Source organism: Vicugna pacos, unplaced genomic scaffold (genome assembly GCF_048564905.1).
Source record: "Vicugna pacos unplaced genomic scaffold, VicPac4 scaffold_20, whole genome shotgun sequence".
Taxonomy (NCBI): Eukaryota; Metazoa; Chordata; class Mammalia; order Artiodactyla; family Camelidae; genus Vicugna; species Vicugna pacos.
The window spans coordinates 29908318-29926166 of NW_027328741.1; the positions used below are offsets into that span (position 1 = coordinate 29908318).

The 17849-nt window shown below is 33.0% G+C and overlaps 1 protein-coding gene across 1 annotated transcript in view; it reads right to left on the reverse strand.

Annotated features, from left to right (window-relative positions):
• Positions 1-8484, reverse strand: part of LOC140693671 (uncharacterized) — a 70972-nt gene extending 62488 nt beyond the window's left edge. The window contains exon 1 of the mRNA XM_072957384.1: positions 8451-8484. Within this exon, the coding sequence (XP_072813485.1) occupies positions 8451-8484 (34 nt within the window). The remainder of the gene's footprint in view (positions 1-8450) is intronic.
• Positions 8485-17849: the final 9365 nt, after the last annotated feature.

A 17849-nucleotide genomic window follows, 5' to 3' on the forward strand; every position in this document is an offset into this window, starting at 1 on the left:
TTGCTGGAGATTGTCTTCAAAGAGAACATAAGAGAAAATACTTGGTGTTTCAGGGAACATTATTTCTTCCTGATGAAAAGGGAGAGTAGTAAGAAAGATCTCCTCTACACACTCCTTCCTTGCTGCTTTCAGATGTTGTTAACTGAGGATGTGATACTGAAACCCCAGCACCATCTGATGAATGGAGGAGTAGCCAGAATACTCAGCAGAATGCTTGAAAAGGATTCCATCATTCCATCACTGGAGCACGCTCTGTGAGATTCTCTTTTTCTAAAATCTCTATTAAAGGAAAGCATACAAGTGCCTACAGTAGAAGCCAAAATTATTCAGATTTTCTACAACTTGAAGACAACACATCCTCACTGATTCAGATGCCCATTTGGAAATCAGATTCAGGATTACACATATTTGTTGATTTTCTCCATTCTCTTATTCCACTAGAAAGCAGTTTTGGTTAATTTGTGAAACAAGAAAGAATTTGAAGCCATAGGAAATATATAAATTATGATGGCTATAGAATCTGTTTGCCCTCATTTTGTCCATTTGTAATTTTATCTGGTACCCTTCTTTTCTCTATTTCACTTACTTTTACTGCTTCATTTTCATGTGCTTTATGCAATCAATTAACAATTCATATTACCATATTTGGTTGGGCAAGATAAGAAATGATTACCCATGCTAATCCAAATAGCATAGCATTCAACTATCAGTGAGTACACATGTATAGCATAAAATTTTGTGCCTTATGTTTATTTTTGCAACTATGCTCTGTTTACCATGATATTAAAATTACTTTGATGTCTTCTACTGGTGCCAATTGAGGACAGAAAGAGAACAAAGATAGAACACATTCAGGAAAAAGTCAGAGCATACCACAAAAATGCAATAAATTAGAAAGCTAGAAGGTGAATAGTAACTACTTAATCCAGTTCCATTCATGAGAAAACTAAGATGAGAGACACAAAGCAGTATCAATCCCTTGTGGTGGTATAGTCAAGAAATGAATCCAGGTTCCTATTTACTGACATGGTCCTCTCTTAATTGCATTATATGGCATGCTTTCAAATGAGCATCTTGGGTGTCACATAATTTTCCCTGTTGATAAGCCAAGGCAAGTTAGCCTTACCTATGTAAAATATTAAATGAAAATGGATGCAGAAATGAGCTAACAAAAGAGTGAAACTAAAAGAACAATTTAATTTAATTCAAAACAGTACAGATAGATTTTCTTTTTAATCCTCTCTTCTCCCAATTCCCTGTTTGAATACTTCTGGGCATTATCTTATTTAATTATTATTATTTGTTGATGTCTTCTTGCATCTGTATGTATATTTTTTTAACTCTGGCGTTTCTATTCATGTATAGGCCAGGCATTTTTTCTAGGATCTAGGAAGATTGTGTAAATAAACTGACAAATTGCCCCTTCTCATGTATCTTTCACTCTAATGTGAGAAATAAATAATAACAAATAAATATATAACTTAACATTGGGTATTTTCCATGTGCCAGGGACTGTTTTAAGCCCCTTAGATAAAGTAAAATTATCACTATCAAGGTACTATTATTAGCCTCATTTTTAGGGTTATGGAAACCAGAGCACAGAGTGGTAAGGTAAAATTGCTCAAGGTCACATAACTACTAAAAAGTAAAACCCAGAAAATATGGCTCCAAAAAATCTGTACTCTTAACCACTATGCTGTGACAGTTCTCCATGTAAGAAGAGTTCTGAAAACAAATTAGAGTTTAACTTGTTAAGAGAAAATAGAATGAATGTTTGAAAGGTGAGAGAGTTTTTATTTAATGAAATAGAGGCATGCACCCCAATGTTCATAGCAGCAATATATACAACAGACAAGACAAGGAAGCAACCTAAATGTCCATTGATAGATGACTGGATAAAGAAGTTGTGGTATATTTATACAATTGAATGCCACTCAGTGATTAAAAAAAAAAAAGAATAAAATAATACCATTTTCAGCAACATGGATGGATCTGGAGATTGTCATTCTAAGTGAAGTATGCCAGAAACAGAAAGAAAAATACCATATGATATTACTCATATGAGGAATCTAAAAAAAAAAAAGAGAAAAGAAAAGAAAAAGGAAAAAGAGGGCACTAATGGACTCATCTACAAAACAGACACAGATTTTCAGACATAGTAAACAATCTTATGATTACTGGGGGAAATGGTTTAGGAAGGGATAAATTTGGAAGTATGAGATTTGCATATGGCAACAATTACATATAGAAATAGATTAAAAACAGATTTCTTTTATATAGCACAAGGAACTATATTCAATATTTTGCAACAACCTTTAATGGAAAAGAATATGAAAATGAATATAGGTATGTATATATGTATGACTGGGACATGATGCTGTACACCAGAAACTGATACATTGTAACTGACTATACTTCAATTAAAAAAATGAAATAAAATAAAAAAATAGGAGAGCCTCAATGAGAAGATAAGGGAGTTAGCCAAGTAACTAGATGAGAAATAACTTCAAAGCGGTCTGCAAAGGTAAAGCCTTACTGTGGGATGTACTTCCTGTGGTCAGGGCATAATCAGGAAAACACCTGGATGATCTGCAGATGGCGGATGAGTCAACAGAGCGAAAATTGACCAGATCATGTCAGACTTTTGATTGCAGTATGTTTTTTATGAGTAATGAAAATATTTTGAGGAACTCTGAGCAACTAAGTAGCACATTCAGATTAAAAGGATTAGTTAGCCTGGGAAATAGCTTATAGGCACTAAAAGTGAAAGAAGAAGAATCAATAAATATTTGAGCTTTAACAGCAGAGGTGGTGAATGGTGGTCAGTTTTTTTTTTTTTTTACATTTATATTACAATTTCCTGGACACTGGATATGAGGGGTGGAAATAGCCTAGAGTTGTCTGACTTCAAGTTTTTTGACCTTAGCCCACTGGTAAATGACAGTGCCAGGTACTGTAGTCGGGAAGCCTAGGAGAGAAGCAGATTTGAGGGTAGGGTAAACATGCAATTTATGAATCTGTAACTTTGAGACACCTGTTTTTCCTACATTGTTTTGTGTGGTAGCCTCTGGTACTTAGCAGAGACCAAATTTTGCATTTTATTTAATCTACTGAAGTTAAACTTAAATTTAAAGCTGCTACTCAACTCACTGAAAAATTTTCCTTGTATTTGGATCAACTTAGGTTGTGACTCTACTTTCTGAACTGCAAATTTTATAAAATCCAAATACAGATCAAGTAATTGATGAAAATCTAGTATCTGAATTGGATATCTTTTAAGTGTAAAATACATGCTAGTTTTCAAAAATTTGAGTTGAGTACCCCATAAAATATATTGTCTTCCATTCGTTGGAGATATTGAGATTGGAGATACACATTTTGAAAGCATCAGTAAAAACACGATGTTGAAGCTTTGAAACTTAATCATTTGATTCAAGAGTGTGGTTAGCAAGGAGTAACATCTTCCCATGGTTTGACAATGTGATCATGGTGAGCACCTGGCTTCTTCAGAGGAGGTCTGGTTTGCTTACCTGTGTTCAGGAGTTGGAGGATGGGTGGGGAAGGAAGGGAGAGGAAGGAGAGCTTTTATCCTCTTCGTTTTCATACAATCTTAGAAATATAGCTAGATGCTTACATTTAGTCCTTTTCACCCACCATTCTTCAGTACATCTAGACCAATTTTGGCAAGATAAAACTAACCCTCAAATCATTTAGCTAATTTTCAAAAATTTTCCCAGAAAAGTAGTGATTAATTAAGATTAGGATTTAAATACATTTCAATGTATAATTCAGCAATGATTCCATTATCCTCAGGGTGACCAGATGCCCAGGTTTTCACAAGCCTGCTCTAGTTAGAAGCTTCTTGTTTGATTAAATTATCAATAGTGTTCCTTTTCAACCTAAACTGTTTCCTGACTCAGATGATATATTATCTATTCACCCAAATTATTCTACTGTTTTTCTTTAGTCTGATGAATCAAGGTTTTTTTGTTAGTTTATTTCATCTGGTTTTCTGTTTTTGCCTTTATTTTGTTTTTTGGTTTTGTGCTTTACTTTGTTTAATTTCACATTTTTATTTTATATTACCTAATACCTTCCTTATTGTTTTCTGTTCATCTCCACCACATTACTTTATATCAGGTCAGCATCAATTCTTTCTTGGATTATGCAATCAGACTCTTAACTAGTGTTCCTGCCTCCTCATCTCATTACTCTAATCCTATCAACACTGCAGGACTGATTTTTCTAAACTACTATAAAGGAAGTAAATGTGAATGATTCAGAATGGCAGAAAATGAAGAGATTAACAAAAGAAAGACAGAACTGGAGGTGAGACCAGCCTCACAATGTGCTGACATTTAAATTTGACCTTGATAAAGAGACAGACATTTCCCCATGGGGGTGAAAAGTGAAAAGAAAAGACAGAGACTCTGATAAGGAAGAAAAGAAGGTAAAACCAGGAGAAGGTTGTAGACCTTCCTGACATAGGACTGTTCAGTTTATGCTTTCCTGCTACAAAGCTCTTAAACATTTTTTTAATCTATACTCAGAAAACATTTTTTGCAGAATAATGTTTATTTTTTACATAAATGCATACTAAATGCACTATAAAATGTGATAAATCAACAATGTGATTCCAAACAAAGACACACTCAAAAATGAAAAGAGGTTTCTAGTGACAAATTGTCTAGCTTGTACAATGTCACATGGGGCATCTTTGAGTCACTTGCCGTGTTTTGATGGACCCCAAGCAATTTACATTCCCCTACCTATGCCAATCAACACAAGTAAAAATGTAGCATTTTCTGCAACTCCTCTATCTGTTTTGCATGTGCAATATTTCCAAGTATTTTAAAATCCTCTCTAATATAGCCTTTATCTTTTCCTAAGCATGATTTCTGTGTTGTAACAGTATTTAAGGGCTGCTTGTTTGTTTGCCAGAATAACTGGCACACTAAAAGACTGGAAACATAAACAAAGAATAATGTAACTTTCTAAGAATGATCCCTTTGCTGCTTTTATCTACCAACCACAAGTCATTTATTCATTTTTTAGTGAGGCCAGCACACATTCAGTAGAATACATTTTATGGAAATAATTTTCTAATTAATAATTTGGTGTTTTAAATAATTACATTTATGACCAGAGATTCTTAGCATGTTAAAATGCTAAACGTAGCCACTTCTTCCAAAAATACATACCAGGTTCATGCCATCATTGAGGTCACTTTCACTAGGGCATGGGTGTAATGAGGTAGGCAGAGTAATTGGGAATTGGGAAATCAGAACAAGAATCTTAATTCTGCTAAGAAGATCCCCAGAATAGGGACTTTCTTTTATTTACTGCTGTGCTCTAGCATCTAGACCAAAGCCTGACTTTTATTAGCACTAACTAAGCACTGATGAATGAACTCAAGGATACCAAGCACAGCAGTTCTTCAGTTTTCTCATCTGATGTTAAAGGGTCATATCAAAGAATTCTGATGTTTCTGTTGCATCCTATATTCTATAGTTTAGCTAACAAAACAATGTTAAATGTTATTTTTGTTGCCTATCATTTTCCCTATATCATTCTTTCTTCCTTCCTTTCCTTTCCTTCCTTTTCTTCTCTTTGCTTATTTCTCTTTTGTCCTCTCCATCTTTGTCTGTTTTCTTTTTTCTCTTTTTACTTTCTTATTAACACCTTAAATATAGTAGCACTGAATCTTTTCAGGTTTAAATAGCATGAGTGATCTTTGCTTAGAAGTAGATGACAAGTAGTGGTCCAGAAAAAAGGAAACAAGGAGCCCTTCTATGCCTTTCAGAGAATGCACAGAACATAGGAAACACTTCTTTTCACATAGAAAAGGAAAAGCTGTCAGCCCTGAGACACAGGGAGGTGCTGAGATACAGGTAGAAATGACTGATTATTAACTCAATTTTTGGCCTATCTCTCCTCCCTGGAGAACAGGGGATGAGGCTGAATGTTCCAAACTTCTGGTAATGGCTTGGTCTTTCTGGTGACCAGCTCTGATGCTGAAGCTATCCAAAAGCCACCAAGAATTTACTCATTAGAACGAAAGATATTCTCATCATCCAGGAAGTTACAAGAGATTTAGAAGCTCTGTGTCAGAAATTGGCAGCAAAGACCAAATATATATCCTATGTTTCATATGTATTCATACACTCAAGATAAGAAAATGTATTTAATAATTAAAATAATATGCCTTCAATGAGCATTTTATCTGTATTGTAATGTCAATAACCATAATCACTCATTTGGAAAGTACTATTTTAATCCTTAGTTTTACAGATAAGGAAATTAACACATAAAGGCCTTAAGTTACTTGATTATATCCAGAATATGCCTGAGCCAGAATTCCAGTCCAGGCAGTTTACTCTAGAGATTACTATTTTAAACATTTGTATATTTATGTAGTGATAGCTGCAATTGTTTGGATAAAATAATTATGAAATATTTTAAATAAGATTCTTTAGATAAGTGGCTTTTCATGGTTCTACTGCACATCATCATACAGTGATGTCTGAGTTTACCATATTGAATGGAAAATAATAATATTGTTTTTTTTAAAATCATAAGTAGAAGGTTTGCTGGAAGTGTTAATAATTTCCTGGAAGTGCTATAACACTTGAGTAAAGAATTTGTTTTGATCTATGTGCTATATTTATTACTTTACAAGAAAGAACAATTCTGAGAATATCAGATAGTGACAATTTAATTTGAATATATCACAAAAACATACATGAGTTTGTAGATTGAATCAAATCTATGTCTGGGGACTCATTAAAATAATTTGTTATCTTTTCCTCCTAATGAATTATATGAATAGCAATAATTACATATCCTATAGTACTACCATCAATGACAGTTCATTTTTTTCTATAAAGTAATTTAAGATAAAACAGCTGATCAAAATATTCATATTGATGAAAAATGTTTTTAATGTATTAATGTCCATATGCATAAAATAAAACCTTCACGTAGTATCATGTAAAGAGTAAAACATATTGAAATCAGATGGGTTTTCCCACCCACAGGCTTAGTCTTCTACATTTCTAATGAAATCATCAAGACATAGAAAATAAGTAAAATTTTGTATCAGCAAAATAGATTAAAATTTACTTACAGATTTGACATTTAAAAAATTACTCCCAGACAAAAACAAGTAAAGCCAGCTTCAAAAATTTGCCAAACAAAAAATCTGTAAAGCAGATTTGAACACATAGGAATCAAAGAATGACCAAATTCATGACCTCCAATATCACACTAGATGAGAAAGATTATTGTTCTTATTCAGATTTATTAAGAAAATTCTCAATTCTGTAGGAATCCCTGCTGGGTGCAGAAAAAAAATTCACCCATTCAGGACACAAATCTCATTGAAATTCTTAGTCTAGCCCGGTCTTCCATGTGCTTATTTGGCTGTGCAAGGCACTATGGGACCATTTTCATGAGTTTTTGATAATGCAGGCCACTGGGCTATTAATCCCAGCTTGTGGACTTTGTTGTAGATAAATTCAATGACTTTGTCATCAGAAAAAGACATTTTTACTGCAGGATGAATTTACCCACCTAGGCTACATCAGTATGCAGCAACTTCCTTCCTGTTCATCAGCCATTAGCCTCATCTGAGGGCTGGACAAATCAAACACCCTCAGGATGGCAGAGAAGAAAGATGAGAAGAACTGGGTCTTTGTTGATGTCACTGCATGTCAACAAATACCGTTTCAAGATATCCTGTCTCTAAATGTCTTGTATACAAATAATATACATACAGTTAAATGCAAATTGTCTTGGAGTCTTCTGTTATTTGAAATCTAACAATATGTACTGGTCTGTTGTGCTTGATTCTCTAGAAAATTTCCTGATGGACTTTATTGCCTTACAATATTGTTTCTGGGATGTAGAAGGTTTGTATCTAACTCTTGAATTTTATAAACTATGGCCTAAAGCTTAAAATCTGTACCTTAATATATTCTAACTTTTATTTTTAAACAGCAAAATTGGCAGTACTGAGATATGCTCCTCTAATTTTTGTACCTTCTTTATTTATTAAATACTTTGTGAAAGGAGCAAAACAAGCTGATTTAGTGATTTTCATGTTACATGTTGCAACATCAAGTAAAATATTCACTTGCAGCTTAGACTAATCATGAAAAAAATCCAAGTTTCCTGGATAAAATATAATCCTTGCCATTCAGTGGTCAGAGATAAATTTATTATGGTTATTTATGTTGTTATATTTTATTTTATCTAAACAATCTTCCAATCCCCCAATTGTGAGGTTTTTTGCTTGTGTTTTTTCTGCAATCTGACACCTATAGGTGAGAGAGAAAAGCCCTACACTCATTTCTTTCTTTATACACATTCTCTGAAAGCATCCTCAAATACATATCATGCCTCTAAAGAAAAGCATAGTACATCCTCTGAAATTTTCCTGGTTCCCTTACCAGGCACATCTCCAGCATCATGTTGATAGGCCATTTCAGAGTGTCAGCATCAGTGATTTTATGCTTACACTGTAGGGAAAACTGAATATGTAGTTAGGTGATGCAACCAACCTATATCCTTTAGCTTGACCATGATAATTTCAGTTAGACTTCATCAAACTATATGCACTTGGTTTTGTTTGTCTAAAGCTAAAGAATAACAAAGAAATACAACATTGAATATCTTTGTAGGACAGGTGTTTTATCAGGAAAATATATGTGCTTCTTCTTTTTTTTTTTTTTTGCCTGTTACAGCAGAGCCTCTAAATACTCCACAAACAATATATAAAAAATGAAACCAATGGATTTGTCAATATCTGAAATGTTGTCATAAGGAGAAGCCAAGAACTTAGATATATTGGGAAAGTCTTTAAAAACATGAGGAAAACAGGTTAAATGGAGATACACATCTTGAATAATCCTTTATAATAAAAAAAGAAGAAAAAGACTCTAGAGGGAATGTATAGAACTATTGTGTATTCATTTTAAAGGTTCTATTTGTTGGTACTTTACTTAAGACTCACTCCCTAGAATTCTAACTAGAGCACTCAGCTTTTCTTTTGTGAAATGGCATTCCCATTCCACTCTCTCCTTGAGTTTGATGGGAATGATTAATCTTAAGCTCCGTGAAGGACTCCCATTCTCCTAGCCACAGAATTCAGTTCTGAGATGACCACAAAATCTAATCCAGGTCACGTGACATTGAGAACACTTAGCTAAGGCAGCAAGGAAAGAAGCATTGTCTAACTCCTTGAGAACAATAGAATATTGGACTGGTTGGAGTAGCATAGGGATTTTAGGAACTCCTATGTATATTTTACTCATTAGATAAGCTGTCTTAATGGTGAAAGTGACTCACAGAGGAGAAAAATGCCCAAAACATCACAGAATACACAGAAATAAAGCAAAATTTCTGAGGATGTGTGAATGTGGAAATTAGCATTCAAAAGAATCCAGGTCTCTTTAAGGTTTTCTGCTGTGATCTAACCAGTTACATTTTTATTTAAATGAGTATATATACATTTATTTACAAATATTTCATATATTAAATATATTATGTATATAGTCATATTTAACTATAAGACTCTTAAACTTTTCAAAGACCATGTTCAAAATTGAGACTATCAGTAAGCCTTAGAAGTAAGTGAAACAATACTGAATTCAGATTTCTAATCACTTAATAATGATGAAATAACACTGCAATATCATTTATTCTAAATACTGTACATAGTATAGTATACATATATTTTTATTTACTTTAAAATTTTGTTTATATATATATATAAACAATCAAAAATTTCAAGAAGGCAATTTTGCTGAGCATTTAATATGTCTCAAACATTGTTCTAAATATTTTCCCATATTAAATCGTGTAATCTTTAAAACAGCACAATGAATTAGGTTTCTTTATTATCCTGATATTATAGGAAAACATACCCAATATATTAGGCCTCAGCATCAAGGAAATTAACATTTATTTGTTATATAAATAATAGTTTGATTGTGAAAAGGGATTGCAGGAGGTAAAGTATAAAACCAGTGTATCACAGGTTAAGATTTAAGTTTTACCCATTAGGTTAGAATAACTGTATTTTTGTTTTTCCTCTATTGCAGACTCGTAGTACAAGAATTAAGTACATATTTCCCAATTCTACTTTCTACATGCTTTCAAAATCCCCAGTTCCCCCAACAGAGATATTCTAATGCTTTGGGCATGAATAATTGAATGTATGTGTCTACACACATATGTTGAATATTATGTATCCTTTTAAGTATAATGTATTTTTTTGCATATCTTCATTGTTTACATGCATAAATGGGATTGAGAAATGATAATACAATGACATTTTATTTTTCTTCTTGTTTTTACTCAACTTCATGTTTTAAGATTCATCAAAATGCTCTGAGGGCCTCTAGTTTATACATATCTGTTTTGCTACCTATTATGGCATCGTATGTATTACACATATCCTACATTTGCATTGTTATTTTTAGTAATCACTAACAAGGATGGTTCCAATTATTTGCTTCCACATAGAATGCTGTAATAAATATCTTGAAAATATACACTAAAGGACATATCATGTACAGAATATGTACAGAGTTCTCTCTTTGCTTTGCTTATTAGTGAGATTTGTTCTCTTTGCATTTGGTCTCTATTGTTTTTTATTATGTTGATATAAACTTGTATAGTGTAGATGTGAAGTATTTTTCAGATACTAATTTTGCAAATACCTTCATTTCTCTATCATCTCAGCTTATTTTCCAATTGTGCCTTTGATTGAACAACAATATTAAATTTGCCAATACTGAACCAGAGTTTTTAAATTTTGGCCTTGTATATGTGCTTTCAAATGCTTTATTAAAATCACTTACTGAACACAATGTTGCATATAGTTTCCTTGGTTTTATTCTATTACCTTTATGATTTTACTATTCCCATATAGGTCTTTGTGTATCTTGATATGTAGAAATCAAAAGTTATAATCTTCTCTGTGGTTCAGTTTTTCCAACACCTTCCCTTAAACAAGCAGCACTTTGCCCAATTTTTGTGATACTTTTATCACAGAATAGATTCATTCAAATGTGTTTTATTTCTATTTTAAAAATTTCCATTTTATTTCAAGAAGCTGATTTGTTGACTGTGATGTTTATACTACATTGTTTTATTTCTTTAAAATATGAAAATATGACATCTTCTCAGGTAGGAAAAGCCTTCCAGGTTTTTTTTTTTTTAATGATTGAACTATTATTAAATAGATGCCCTTGTGTATGTATGTTGAGTATTTACTAAAAATAATTTGTCAGGAATTATAATTTAAACTTCACTGAAGTTATGATGAAATAGGTGACCTGGTCTTATTGTCAATCTTAAGAAAATATGGAATGAGCAAATGCAAACTGCAATATATAAAATAGATGAGCAATAAGGATTTACTGTATAACATGGGGAATTATACCTAATATCTTGTAATAACATATACTGAAATAAAATCAGCAAATATACTGAATCACTATGCTGCATACCTGAAAGTAATACCAAGAAAACCCATATAAAATTTTCTAGCACATTTAACTTTTACAGAAAGTTATATATGATTTACAATCTTAAAATAGCTACCCTCTGTTCACTGCATTAATAGGATAATATTCTTTAAGTACTTTTCTGTATCTATTTAAATATAAACAAATATGAAGCACTTCCTGAAGTTGGTGTCCCAATAGGGTAGAATAGATTTGGACTACCCCATAGAGCCTCATTCCTACAGATATTTTATTATTATTTGGCATGGCAGCCCCCTGTGAGCCCAAATTCAACAGCTTCTTTTTATTTGATATGAGTCAGAATGTAGAGTGGAAATTTTTACCCCAGGACACGTGTTAAAAATCATCAGCCATAATTGTTTAGTACCAAATCTGCTTGAGCCAATAACAACAACTGGGGCAAATGGGAAGAAGACCAAAAGACTTAAAAGGAAAAATTGTAAAATAGGACATCCATAGGGGGTTTTAAATAGCTCTGATATATTCCTGAGAATGTGGAAGGTCATGTATTGGGCAGTTTTTAAGCCCAGGAGGAACTGAGAAGGTCTTAATATCTCACTTCTGGCTGATATTGAAATTCCAAAATGAGAGATGAAGCATAGCTGTAAACTGAAGGAGCATTAAAGATGTGTCTAACATGCACATAAAACCCCTCAGCAATATCCAGGAGACTTATTGGAATATCGCATTTAAGTAAAATGTGTGAAGTTATTAAGTGACCGCTAAGCTAACAAAAGAGATAGTTCTGCTGACAAGTGATATAGAACACAGACTTTATAGATTTGTTCAGGAAATGTACCAAAAAAAAAAGCAGTAAGAACAAAAATCTTTTTTCCACAATTGCCACAATATATTACTTTAAATGTTCAGTTTAAAAAAAAAAAAGAACAAGTTTATGAGACATGCAAAGAATCACAAAACTGTGCTACACAATAGGGAAAAAAAGAGTAAAGAAACTCTCCCTGAGAAAACTTAGATGTGGGATACACTTTACAAAGACTTTATATCAACTTCTACAAATATCTCCCAAGAACTAATGTAAATCATGTTTCATGAACTAAAGGAAAACATGAGAGTTATGCCTTGCCAAATATAAAAATGTTTCCATATACTTATAGATGACATGTGAGTGGATACAGAAATTACAAAGGATTTCACACACACTGAAACACAATTAGAAGTAACAAATGAGTTTAGCAAGATTGTTGGATATCAAATCAGTATAAAATATTATTTGAAATTCTATACAATAGCAGTGGACAAATTCCATACATTTATGATATTGCATATAAAAGAATAAAATGTTTAAAATCTATTTATCAAAAGAACTACAAGACTTGTACTCTGAAAACTGTAAAACCTCTTTTAAAGGAATTAAGATAAACTTACATAAGTGGAAAGGGATATCATATTCATAAATTAGCAAACAATATATTTGAAGCATCAGTAGTTCCCAGACTGATTAAGATTCAGTGAATTCCCTATTGAAATTCTACCAAACTTTTTCACAGAAATTGATAAACTGACTGTAAAATTGATATGGAAATTCAAGGGCCCAGAATACCACAAAAATGGAAAAGATAAACAAAGGTAGAAGACTCACATTTCCCAATTTCAAAACTTTCTATAAATTACATTATTCAAGATGGTGTGGCACTCTCAGAAGAATAGAGATCAAGTTAACATAACCCACCTCTTGATAAACAATGTTGGAAGGATTACAATTCAAATGATATTAAAAGAAAAACATTGTTATTAACAACTTGTGAGCTGCGAAAGTATAGTACAGAATCAAATATATTGAACAAAATACAAAACACTTAAAGGAGGATATTAATTCTGAAAATGATCTATTCCATAATTTTGAAAATGTTTGGGAAATTGTTTTGAATTCTCAGAAGAATGTTATTGATTAAGTGACATGGGGAACAATTTGAAAAGGTTTCCCTGAATTCACAGGACAAGATGAAATTAACAGAAAAAAGATGCAAGTATCTGTAGAAGCTGTAAACTGGTGATTCTAAAATGCAGATTACAGGTGATTACTGATAGAACAGAACAAAAAGGGAAGAAGTGGTAGCCAATATTATAGTGTGGATATGTTTTCTAGACAAATAAAAAAGTTTAAAAATCATTTCATGTGTAATGAAATGCTCACTATGTTACATGTAATATAATTCTTAAGATACCTACATGTAAACAAAGAGGAGAGACGAAGGAACTTCATCCCATAAAATATATAACAGAAAAGTCAAAGATAAAGGTTAGCTTCATACTAAAAATAGCATATAAACAAACTCATATTCCTCACATTTTCTTTTGAAACACAAAATGATAGAAGAAAAAACAAACTCACAGCATCATCCATAGTTTAATGTTGAAAATAAAAGCTTGTGATCAGATATTCCTTTTCAAGATAAAATCCACTTAAAGTAAACAGGACTCAAGAAGAATTTGAACCTGTTTACTTTGCCTAAAAAAAAATTCGTAAAGATCTATTTTAACCAATTGATAGAAAAATGAAAATTAATACTCATAAATAGAAAGATTGATTAAAATGTCTAACAATGAAAAAGGCTTAGTGATAATTCAGAGATGATATATATAATTGTTAACTTTATTAGACCTGTAATAGCAAATTATAATTAATTAGATAATATCTATAGCATATTGGGCTATTAAAACTAAAATTGATTGTGATTATTATGTATTTATTTCTTACATGGTTGTAACAAACATATACACACCCCCTTTTTTTTTTGTTATCTATTCTTCTACTTTGTGGGAATTTCTATCAAAATGTGTCATTTACCATTCCTGAAATAAGGCACATTGAGGTTGTTTCAAACATGTTCTCAAATTGTCACAAGATATATGAGTCTTTGGAATATGGACTGATATATTGACTCACTTCTAATGAATATAATGTGTCAGAAGTTACATTGTATAACTTCTGACTCTACGAAAAAGGAAATGCAACTTCCTTCCACCTGGATTTATTGTTCTGGAACTTTTGAGCTGACACATTAAAAGCCTGATTACCCTAAGCATCATACTGAGGTCAGGTGATGAGACCACATGGAGTAAGAGAGAGATGCCATAGGATTCCTGTCTATTCTGTCCCTAATCTGTCCAACTCCCTCTAACTTCAATCTGCAGACATATGAATGAGAGAGACTTCAGATTACTTCAGACCCCTGCCTCTGAGATGCCCTGGCAGATGTCAAGTGAAGCAGAAAAGGCTTCCCCATCATTCCCTGTCTGAATCACTGACCCAGAGAACCAAAAAGCAAAATGAATTTTCACAACTAAAGTTTGGATAATTTGTCAAGAAGCAGTCACTGCAAAACACAGAGACCAACATTTCTGTTAGAATGTAACTTCCACAGATTGCAATTGGTTTAAGGATGATTATGTGGTTTAAGTTAAGCAAGACAGAATTGGGATTGCTTGATTAATTTGATTTATCTTGATTGAATCTTTTTCTGTGTGGTAGAAGTAGACATATATGGATTTTCAAGGTGGAATTTGGAAAGGGGGTTCTCTCTACATGTGAGGTCCTGAAAAATAAGTTCTTTGTTAAACTGGAACTCTATGAGCATCAGTCATAAAAATTAAGAGAGGGTGTCTCAGAAAGAAGTCAGAAACGAGATGCAGAAAATGATACAAGTTGCTAGTGACATATTTGAAGCCTGGAATCCATTCTCACCTGAAATAAGCACTTTTCCTCTCGGTTGGCCTGCTCCCAATTGTCAGGAGTGTACTCTCTTTTAGTACCTTTTTAATTTACTAATAAACATCTTGCTTACATCACACTTTCTGTCTCTCATTAATTTTTTTTCAGTTCACTGAGAACCATGGTAATTCTTATTTCCCTTATCACAGTATCTATCCTTCTCAATGTATGGACTGATAAGTAATCTTTTATGGCTTAAACTAGTTTGAATCAATGTCACTTTTAACCAAACGGTTAGTGAATAATGCAGCAGTAAAACATGTTTTATTGTCCTCTTACAAATCTGATTCTCACAGATTTCTTCCAAACAGTATTGAATTTCTATCAGTGTTGTTCCTCAGTAATTCTCCAAAGGGACACCATACCCTATGAGAGCAGCCCTACATCAAAGGTAAAAAAGTCAGATTAATTTATTTGGTTATAATAGAAATTTGGGAACACTTTTTTCTAAGGAAGTTGCTTTTTAAAAAATTTGGATCTGATACAACTGTGATTTATTACAAGTCAAAAAGCCCCAGAAAATATCAAAAGTTTGAGCAATTGACAATGGATATTTGAAAATGGATAATTGAAAAGAGATATTTGACAGTATCGCATTTCCATACTCATAAAGGAAGACAAGAAGGGTTGCAGATGTACTTTCTCATCTATTGATATTATGCTATCAGATTCTAATAACATATCTGATGTTGTATATAGTTTCAGATGCATTAAAAAGCTATTTTTAAAACATTCAATAATTAATTGTTGTAAGTTTATTAAAGGAATAAACTCAAAATGTTTTCTTCTTTAAAATATTAAAAAACTATTTGAGAATTAATATTTTAAGAGACTAGTTTTATTCTCCATTTCAAACTTGGGGATTATAATAAATAGAAACATGTATGAAACTCAGTTTTAGAAAATAATATGGATAACCATATATTTTGTTCTACAATATTCTTTTCTTTCTTGTTTTAAACCTGAAGCTGCCAGTCATGTTTTCCATAGGACATATATCCTTCTGATTTTATTCCTTTTAAAATCTAGTTTTTCCCTTAGGGAAAAATATTTATATTTTTAAAAAATCTGGAATTTCTCAACAGAGTCAAGGAACCATGCTGTATGATTCAAGGGTACAAATGGTGTCTCTTTCCCTGTACTGCTCCCACCCAATCAATCTGCATGAAACACTGATGCATGGCAAATTCCAGAATATAAAAATTATAGTGTCAAAAGGAATAAAGCATGACAACAAGAGTGATGCAAGATTCACTTTTCTGATTGTGTGCACATTCTCCATTTCCCCATTGTATTGTCATTAACTTCTCACACTATGTAACAGTTCAGAGTGGCCAGAAGTTGGTGAACTATCCTTTCCATCAGAAAGCATGCATGCATAAACAAACAAACAAACAAACAAACAAATAAGTACAACTGCAAAACACAAAACCCAAAAAAATAAGGAAAGAGAAGAGTAGAGGGGAGATGAAGATCATAAGAGATAATGCTGTCAAAAACCCACTAGCATAAATATTAAACACACAGGAAAGAGAAGCAGGTGTGACCCAGAAAGACAGCAATTGACTTAAGATACAGGAGAGATTAAGTCTTGGAAGGATAACACAGAAAGAAGATTTTCCTATCACACATTTGACAGGATTGTTTAATAAATGTTAATTTCTATTTTATTCTTACAACTGTATCCTTCACAGCAAAGAGTGAGAGACCATGTTAACCCTCCTCAAAGTCAGAGAAGCATTGTGTCCTGGGAATTGTGGCTATTCTGGACTTAAAAGGACAATGGTTAGAAACTAATTTTAATATTCAAATTTTAGAATTACAGTATTCCAAAATGTGTAAAGGCAAAAAGGGTATAAATGAAAAACAGCTGTATGGCCGAAAATGATGATGTTCATAGAGTATTTTCCTAAGCTCTGGCTCTATTACTACACACTTCATTTGTTGCTGTGCATCATTTGTTGCTGTGCCCCACCTCTGGGCCTTGCCCAGAGCCTTCTGAGCTAAAGAGAGATAAGCTGTCAGATGTTGAAGTAGTTGATCAAGACAAAAGGCCAGATGAATGTAACAGTAAAGCCTTCTATCACTTGCTGAGATGACACAGTTAGAGGTTAAACAGGAGAAAGTGCCAGTTCCCATGGTGGTTCACTTTCCCCCAGGATATTGCCCAAGACAATGGTCAGCTGGATCAGTGAAAATATTTGTCTTAATTTCCAAGGAGCCCCCAAACCAAATGCTCCTGTCACGTTGGGCGTGAGGTCTGTGGGGAGCCAAAGGGTAAGGGCAAGGATAGCATGGAGAAAAATATTTTCAAGGGCCCCTGATAAGGTTAACTTGGCAGAGGTGCCTGAGAGCCTCCCCTGCAGTAAGACCCTGAAGATGAAGCCTCCAAGAGGAGGGCCTGGGCCAGGAAATGAGGTAAGTGTAAAGGCATGCATGACTAGGGGCCTTGGGTTCTGAGACTGCAATTCATTGGCTGGGCACTGAGTCTGGGTGGGCTGAGCAGCTTTCCCTTGTGAGTTTCCTCAAGTAAATCCTTTGCAATTGCCTATAGTTGGACTTATATTAGACATAGGTTT